The sequence below is a fragment of the Entelurus aequoreus genome, linkage group LG15 (assembly GCF_033978785.1).
Source record: "Entelurus aequoreus isolate RoL-2023_Sb linkage group LG15, RoL_Eaeq_v1.1, whole genome shotgun sequence".
Lineage (NCBI taxonomy): Eukaryota > Metazoa > Chordata > Actinopteri > Syngnathiformes > Syngnathidae > Entelurus > Entelurus aequoreus.
In genome coordinates this window covers 50,279,743-50,289,206 of record NC_084745.1, presented here as the reverse complement: position 1 = coordinate 50,289,206, position 9,464 = coordinate 50,279,743, and the positions used below count along the sequence as shown (strand labels likewise).

General features: G+C 41.4%; 1 protein-coding gene and 1 long non-coding RNA gene across 2 annotated transcripts; both read left to right on the top strand.

Annotated features, from left to right (window-relative positions):
* Positions 1-2,743: 2,743 nt before the first annotated feature.
* Positions 2,744-3,301, top strand: LOC133630495 (uncharacterized). The gene is made up of 2 exons (XR_009821262.1): positions 2,744-3,012; positions 3,260-3,301. It is a non-coding gene; the product is annotated as an uncharacterized LOC133630495 (long non-coding RNA).
* A 2,802-nt stretch (positions 3,302-6,103) lies between these two features.
* Positions 6,104-8,903, top strand: LOC133630326 (uncharacterized). Its single transcript, XM_062021889.1, has 2 exons — positions 6,104-8,093; positions 8,862-8,903. The coding sequence occupies exons 1-2, from the start codon at positions 6,104-6,106 to the stop codon at positions 8,873-8,875; spliced, it is 2,004 nt and encodes a 667-aa protein (XP_061877873.1). The 3' UTR covers positions 8,876-8,903.
* Positions 8,904-9,464: the final 561 nt, after the last annotated feature.

The following is a 9,464-nucleotide window of genomic DNA, read 5'->3' as shown; positions in this document are numbered from 1 at the left end:
CTTCCGGGTAAAGTGAAGGTTGTTAGCCCCGAAGGAACGTCTCCCCTGCGCTCCTCAACTACGGTATGGGAGTCTCCCCCCTCCCCCCAGCCCCCACTCACACAAAGCACGTATATACCTTTTCTTTTCCACCACAGCGCTGCCACAAAACACACTCAGATCTTCTTTTTCTAGCCGATACTACATAAAAAATAACGTAAAATAACGCAGTAACGCATCATGTAGTAACGGTAACTGAGTTACTGAATATAAAACTAGTTACCGCCAAAACTAACGGCGTTACAGTAACAGTTGAGTTAGTCCCAACACTGTGTATATATATAAATATAAATATATATATATATATATATATATATATATATATATATATATATATATATATATATATATAAATATATATATATATATATATATGTATATATATGTATATATATATATATATATATATATATATATATGTATATATATGTATATATGTATATATATATATATATATATATATATATGTATATATGTATATATATGTATATATGTATATATATGTATATATATATATATATACATACATATATATACATATATATATATATATATAAAAGCAGATATATATATACAAAGGCGGACACCCGCTAATTTTCAGGACTAATGCAGATCCCAAATACAGATCAGCAGGTACCAGAAGGTAAGAAAAGTTGCTTTTGATTAATATTGCGAAACAAAACGCCAGATAATGTCTTACCTTATACACACGCCATAATAATACTCCTATGTTGAAGCACAGTACAATCCATCAAGCGGTGTGGCTTCATAGCTTACCAAAGTCCTACAAAAAAAATGTTGATAGATTTTTGAGCGCCGTGTGTAATGTTCTGTATTTTCAATGGAACATATAACATTTTGGTGTTGTTTACTTGAGTCACATTGCAGTCCACGCCTATCTCTTATGTGTGACTGCCATCATATTGCAGTCTACGCGTATCTCTTATGTGTGACCGCCATCTACTGGTCACACTTATTATTTAACTGTGTACCAAAAAAAATAGTTTTGAAGTCGGTAAGCACAACCAAAATGATTCCGTACATTAGGCGCACCGGGTTATAAGGGCCCACTGTCGAGTTTTGAGAAAATGCAAGGATTTTAAGTGTGCCTTATAGTCCGAAAAATCCGGTACACATTTTTCTAGATTTGAATTTACGTCTATTTTTAGTATAAAATCCAGATGTTTGTTCGGATCTTACAGGGTCCACTGTGGCATTCGATTATGGCAACTATTGTCGCGGTTGGAAGGTCTGTAAACCAAATTGTTGTTTGCAGTATATGACAATTAGCTGAGGGACAGCCCTTATCCCCAAAAGTCCGTAAGCAGTGGCACTCGTCAATCAATCAATCAATGTTTATTTATATAGCCCTAAATCACAAGTGTCTCAAAGGGCTGCACAAGCCACAACAACATCTGCAGTACAGAGCCCACATAAGGGCAAGGAAAAACTCACAACCCCAATGGGACGTCGATGTGAATGACTTTAAGAAACCTTGGAGAGGACCGCATATGTGGGTGATTTCCCCCCCCCCCCCCCCCCCTCTATGGGAGACTGGATGCAATGGACATCGAGTGGGTCTGACGTAATATTGTGAAAGTCCAGTCCATAGTGGATCTAACATAATATTGTGAAAGTCCAGTCCATAGTGGATCTAACATAATAGTGAGAGTCCAGTCCATAGTGGATCTAACATAATAGTGAGAGTCCAGTCCATAGTGGATCTAACATAATAGTGTGAGAGCCCAGTCCATAGTGGATCTAACATAATAGTGTGAGAGCCCAGTCCATAGTGGATCTAAAATAATAGTGAAAGTCCAGTCCATAGTGGATCTAACATAATAGTGAGAGTCCAGTCCATAGTGGATATAACATAATAGTGTGAGAGCCCAGTCCATAGTGGATCTAAAATAATAGTGAAAGTCCAATCCATAGGGGATCTAACATAATAGTGAGATTGCAGTCCATAGTGGATCTAACATAATAGTGAGAGTCCAGTCCATAGTGGATCTAACATAATAGTGGGAGTCCAGTCCATAGTGGATCTAACATAATAGTGAGAGTCCAGTCCATAGTGGATCTAACATATTAGTGAGAGTCCAGTCCATAGTGGATCTAACCTAATATTGTGAGAGTCCAGTCCATAGTGGATCTAACATAATAGTGTGAGAGTCCAGTCCATAGTGGATCTAACATAATAGTGAGAGTCCAGTCCATAGTGGATCTAACATAATAGTGAGAGTCCAGTCCATAGTGGATCTAACATAATAGTGTGAGAGTCCAGTCCATAGTGGATCTAACATAATAGTGTGAGAGCCCAGTCCATAGTGGATCTAAAATAATAGTGAGAGTCCAGTCCATAGTGGATCTAACATAATAGTGAGAGTCCAATCCATAGGGGATCTAACATAATAGTGAGAGTGCAGTCCATAGTGGATCTAACATAATAGTGAGAGTCCAGTCCATAGTGGATCTAACATAATAGTGGGAGTCCAGTCCATAGTGGATCTAACATAATAGTGAGAGTCCAGTCCATAATGGATCTAACATAATAGTGTGAGAGTCCAGTCCATAGTGGATTTAACATATTAGTGAGAGTCCAGTCCATAGTGGATCTAACCTAATAGTGTGAGAGTCCAGTCCATAGTGGATCTAACATAATAGTGAGAGTCCAGGCCATAGTGGATCTAACATAATTGTTCTGTTACAACTAAAAGTTGTAAACTCTTGTTGTTGAAATGTGTTGTGCTTAAATAAGCTTGTTATGTAATTAATATTATTACATGTGTATTTGTCGCCATCATGTGGTCATGGCAGTTAATACATCTTTGAGAAGTGTGTATTTTGAATCAAACTTTATTGACCGGAAGTTACATAAGCCAAGCAGAGAAATCTCCGGTTCCAGCACGTACTTTATGGTGGTTATTTTCGAAGAAAAACTGCATATATCCTTTGTTTAAGGTTGCATCGCCGGTATGTATCATAAGTTGAACTTTGAAACTTGGTTTTTGTCTAAAATATTTCGAGCTAAATTTATGATTTTTGATGTATGATCTTTGCCATACTCATTAGCAATAATTTGCGATGTCATCTAAGATGGCGTCGTAGTACAATTTCACTTTGTTTACCTTCTCATGTCTTGTAAGGTAGCATTACAGCATATATATGAATACATTTGCATAACATATTTATATATTGACTGTATTGTTTGTCTTTTTAGTTTCACCCTTTTGAATGTCATTAAACCTGCTGACAACGCTCATCGGTCTCCAGAGTCGTGACGTAAGAAAGGTGTTAAACAGCCCTTGCATCAGACATGCACCCCTAACGGCACAGTGAAACGGCGGCATCCAAACAGACAGAGGTAACGCAGTCGTCGCACGCTAGAGTGAAGCTGACCACTACTACGCCACAACGCTACAACGCAAACGGCATACAGCAGTGATTCAGCAGTCATCATCTAGTCCACCCCACCATGTCCAGCAAGGCGCCATCTTTAAAGACCCGGTCCGAGGCTTCGACGAACTCCTCCACAGGTTCCGCAGCAGCTAGGGCAAGAGCAAAAGCTGAGGCAGCCAAAGCCCGCCTCGGTTTTGCAGCAAAAGAAATGGACTTAAAAGTAGAAAAAGCTAAAATAGAGGCATCTATTGAATTTCTTCAACATGAAAAAGATGTTGCATCTGCTATTGCTGAAGCAGAGGCATTAGAAACAGATGTAGTCACACAGGTAGAAGCACGCAGCAATCCTTGTTCTTTTGCAACATCTGAACGTACAAAGCAATATGTCCTCAGCCAAGCTGAATTTGTAAAAGAGGGAAAATATGTTGTTACACAGCCATCACAATGTGAAAATGCTCCTCAGAGCAAGTCAAAGCTCAGTAGCAATCAATTACTTCAACCAACAAAACAAAGTGACTCTAAACAAATGCCCTTTGGCCCCCCTAATTATCATAAAAACTTCCAAAACCCCTCAGTCATTTCCTCCTCTCCTCACATCCAAAACAATGACAGTGCAAGTTGGTCAACTCAGGTATCAGCATCCAACTTCCATGATGTCCGGCCTTCATGCCAAGAGCCTAAAAACTCTAATGTGAGTGACTTTATTAGATACTTTGCTCGCCGGGAAATAGTAGCAACAGGACTACTGCAATTTAACGACAAGCCTCAAAATTTCAGAGCTTGGAAACGTTCCTTTAAAAATGCAATAAATGGATTAGAACTAACAACAAGTGAAGAGATGGACTTGATGTTAAAGTGGCTTGGCAAAGAATCCTCTGAACACGTAGAACAAATTAGAGCCATACACATTAACAACCCAACCAAAGGTCTCAATATGATGTGGGACAGACTTGAGCAATGTTATGGCTCAGCTGAAGTGATTGAGGATACACTCTTCAAAAGAACTGATATGTTCCCCAAAATCACATCCAAAGACTACACAAAACTAAGGAAGTTTAGTGACCTGCTCATGGAAATGCAGAGTGCTAAAGCTGAAGGAGACCTTCCTGGTCTTGCGTTTTTGGATACCGCAAGAGGATTAAATCCAATTGTGCAGAAACTTCCCTTCAATTTGCAAGAAAGGTGGATCACAGTAGGAGCTAAATACAAACGCACACAACGTGTCCCCTTCCCACCATTCAATGTTTTTGTAGACTTTGTAACGCAGGAAGCTAACTCAAGAAATGACCCCAGTTTTAACTTTACATCGTTCCCTGACGTACACAAACTCGACAAACTGCCATGGAGAGCATATAAACAAAAAGAAATTTCAGTACACAAAACTGATGTTGTCTCCCGTTACAATTTAGATACACAAAGAACGGCAAACAAAGCTGTAGACAGCGACAAGCTTTGCCCAATTCACATGAAACCTCATCCCCTCTTGAAGTGCAGATCATTTCGAATGAAAACACTCGATGATCGAAAAGCATTCTTAAAAGAAAACCACATTTGCTTCAAATGCTGTTCTTCATCTACACACATTGCAAAAAACTGTATGGTCAAGATACAGTGCTCTGAGTGTCTTGATGAAAAACACTGCACTGCTCTTCACCCAGGACCAGCACCCTGGCTTAGAGTAACTGAACCTGCAGCAGAGTATGGCGGGGAGAGTGACTCCGCTAAGTCGGAGGAGATCACGTCCAAGTGCACACAGGTTTGTGGCGTGAACGAAGCAGGCAGATCCTGCTCTAAAATTAGTCTTGTTAAAGTGTACCCAGCAGGCCATCCTGAACAAGCAGTAAGGCTCTATGCCATCCATGATGAACAAAGCAACAGGTCGTTAGTATGTCCTGAGTTCTTTGAATTGTTCAATGACCGTGGCCCTAGTTCCCCTTATTCACTAAGGACATGTGCTGGTACTAAAGAAGCAATGGGCAGGAGAGCTACAGGATATGTAGTGGCAGCCATAGATGGTTCAGTCCACATCCCATTGCCTAGCCTCATTGAATGTAGAAATATCCCAAACGATAGAGATGAAATTCCCACACCCAGTGCAGCTATGCAACACAGTCATCTAAAGTCAGTAGCTCACCTTATCCCTGACCTGGACTCTAATGCCCCCATACTCATGCTTCTCGGACGGGATGCTATTAGAGTTCACAAAGTCCGTAAACAGATAAGTGGCCCTAACAATGCACCCTATGCACAAAAATTGGACCTCGGGTGGGTCATAGTAGGAAACGTGTGTTTAGGTGATGTCCACAAAACTCTCGCTGTGAAGACGCTGTTCACAAATACAACTGAGAAGGGGCGTCCTACAATGTTTGAGCCATGCCCCAATGTATTTAATGTAATAGAGAGACATTGTGAGATACAAGTTCCATTCAGCTTCAGCACTCAACTTGTGGATAGCGCTTGTGAACCTGATCATTTAGGATGTAATGTGTTCAAACAAACCAGACATGACAATTACATCGCACCCTCCATTCAGGACAAAGCCTTCTTGAAAATAATGGAAGAAGGACTACAAAAGGACACAGACAAGAGCTGGACAGCTCCATTACCATTCAAGTCGCCACGTCAAAAACTCCCTAACAACAGACCGCATGCCCTGAGCCGCTTAATGTCTCTTGTTCGTAGCTTTGAAAGGAAAGAAGAAATGAAGGAACATTTCATCACGTTTATGGACAAAATATTTGAAAACAAACATGCAGAGCTTGCCCCTCCACTGAAAGACGAAGAGGAATGTTGGTATTTGCCACAATTCGGTGTCTACCACCCTCGCAAGCCCAAACAGATTAGGGTCGTCTTTGACAGCAGCGCGAAGTACAAGAATGTGTCACTAAATGATGTGTTGTTGACAGGACCAGATCTTAACAACTCACTGTTAGGTGTCCTAATACGCTTCAGAAAGGAAGCTGTTGCCTTCACAGCCGACATTGAACAGATGTTTTACTGTTTCAATGTTCGAGAGCAAGACAGAAATTACTTGCGTTTTTTGTGGTTTCGTGACAATGACATTTCCAAAGACATTGTAGAGTATAGGATGACAGTCCACGTCTTTGGGAATAGCCCATCACCAGCAGTGGCCATATACGGCTTACATCAGTCTGTTCTACGCAACCAGCCAGATTGTGATCCAGATGTCAAGCAGTTTGTCACACACGACTTCTACGTAGACGACGGACTCAAATCCCTCCCCACTGTTGAAATGGCTGTGTCCTTATTACAAAGAACCCGTGACACACTTGCAAACTCAAATCTAAGACTGCATAAAATAGCAGCTAACAGAAAAGAGGTACTCGAAGCATTCCCTTCACAAGATCATGCCAAAGACCTAAAGGACTTGGACTTTGAAGCTGATTCAGTCCCCATGCAACGTAGCCTGGGTCTCCTTTGGGACCTAAAGAAAGACTGCTTCACCTTTAGAGTGTCAGACGAGACAAAGCCCTTTACTAGACGAGGTGTTTTATCAACAATAAACATCCTTTATGATCCATTAGGCTTTGTAGCACCAGTAACAATGCAGGGAAAGTCCATTCTGCGTGAACTTATGGCAGAGAATGGAGACTGGGATGCACCATTGCCCTCAGAAATGGAAGAGTCCTGGACCCTGTGGAAAGACTCACTTAAAGAACTGTCCAACTTGACCATTCCCAGAGCATACACAGAAATTTCTCCCTCAACAACTACAAAAAAAGAGTTGTTGGTATTTTCGGACGCATCTACTAAGGCTATAGCTGCAGTGGCCTATTTAAGAGTAACAGATGCAGCTAGGAACTGTGAAGTAGGCTTTGTTTTAGGTAAGGCAAAGTTAGCACCACGCCCAGATCAGACCATACCAAGATTAGAGCTTAGTGCTGCTGTGTTAGCAGTCGAGCTTGCAGATCTTCTCACTGACGAATTAGGCTTTGAAATAGACTACACTGCATTCTATACAGACAGTAAAGTAGTTCTAGGTTATATCCACAACGAGACAAGAAGATTTTATGTCTACGTGGCTAACCGTGTTACGAGAATCCGCAAATCTTCTCAACCAAGCCAATGGCATTACGTACCGAGCAGCCAGAACCCAGCAGATCACGCCACACGTTCTGTTCCTGCTTACCAGCTACCTCTTAGTAACTGGCTCACTGGCCCTGACTTCATGCTCCAAGATCAAAGTCCCTCAAATGACTCTTTTGAACTTGTTGAACCTTGCACAGACTCTGATGTCAGACCACAGGTGTCTACACTCAAAACCACAATCTCAACCAAACAACTTGGCTCTGACAGATTCAACAAGTTTTCGACATGGAAGTCTCTCAAGCGTGCTGTTTCGAGACTACTACACGTCATACATAACTTCAAATCACTGCCAAGCAAAATCAATCACTGCCGTGGTTGGCACTACTGTGAGACAGGACTCACTGTAGACGAGTCAAACCAAACCCAAAAGGTAACCCCTCTTAAGGCTCCAGTTGGCAACTTTACAGCGTCAGACCTCTACAAACATCAGTGGCGCCAAGTCCAGCACCTGTCAAACACCTTCTGGGACAGGTGGAAGAAGGAGTTCCTTCCCACTCTCCAACCACGTCGCAAGTGGCATTCCAGTCAACTTAACGTGAGCGTAGGTACGGTCGTTATACTCAAAGACAGCCAAATTCCCCGAAATGAATGGCCTCTTGCACGTGTAACTCAGGTGTTCCCAAGTAAAGATGGCAAAGTCCGTTCAGTAGAGCTAAGGGTAGTCAGGTCAGATGATACAAAGGTATTGACCAGACCCATCTCAGAAATTGTACCTTTGATTATTTAATGAGAGGTATTTGTTTGTTTTTTCCAGTTATTTTTGTGGCGTTTATCCACGCCAAGCGGGGAGTGTTCTGTTACAACTAAAAGTTGTAAACTCTTGTTGTTGAAATGTGTTGTGCTTAAATAAGCTTGTTATGTAATTAATATTATTACATGTGTATTTGTCGCCATCATGTGGTCATGGCAGTTAATACATCTTTGAGAAGTGTGTATTTTGAATCAAACTTTATTGACCGGAAGTTACATAAGCCAAGCAGAGAAATCTCCGGTTCCAGCACGTACTTTATGGTGGTTATTTTCGAAGAAAAACTGCATATATCCTTTGTTTAAGGTTGCATCGCCGGTATGTATCATAAGTTGAACTTTGAAACTTGGTTTTTGTCTAAAATATTTCGAGCTAAATTTATGATTTTTGATGTATGATCTTTGCCATACTCATTAGCAATAATTTGCGATGTCATCTAAGATGGCGTCGTAGTACAATTTCACTTTGTTTACCTTCTCATGTCTTGTAAGGTAGCATTACAGCATATATATGAATACATTTGCATAACATATTTATATATTGACTGTATTGTTTGTCTTTTTAGTTTCACCCTTTTGAATGTCATTAAACCTGCTGACAACGCTCATCGGTCTCCAGAGTCGTGACGTAAGAAAGGTGTTAAACAGCCCTTGCATCAGACATGCACCCCTAACGGCAAAATAATAGTGTGAGTCCAGTCCATAGTGGATCTAACATAATAGTGGGAGTCCAGTCCATAGTGGATCTAACATAATAGTGAGAGTCCAGTCCATAGTGGGGCCAGCAGGAGACCATCCCGAGCAGAGACGGGTCAGCAGCGCAGAGATGTCCCCAACCGATGCACAGGCGAGTGGTCCACCATGGGTCCCGACTCTGGACAGCTAGCACTTCATCCAAGGCTACTGGACCTGTGTACCCCCCCTTCCACAAGGGAGAGGGGGGCAGAGGAGAAAAGAAAAGAAACGGCAGATCAACTGGTCTAAAAAGGGGGGTCTATTTAAAGGCTAGATTATACAAATGAGTTTTAAGATGGGACTTAAATGCTTCTACTGAGGTAGCATCTCTAACTGTTACCAGGAGGGCATTCCATAGTACTGGAGCCTGAATAGAAAACGCTCTATAGCCCGCAAACTTTTTTTGGGCTCTGGGAATCACTAATAAGCCGGAG

Coding starts and splice junctions, on each gene's coding strand:
- LOC133630326 (XM_062021889.1), top strand. CDS start 6,104: ATGTCTCTTGTTCGTAGCTTTGAAAGGAAAGAAGAAATGAAGGAACAT.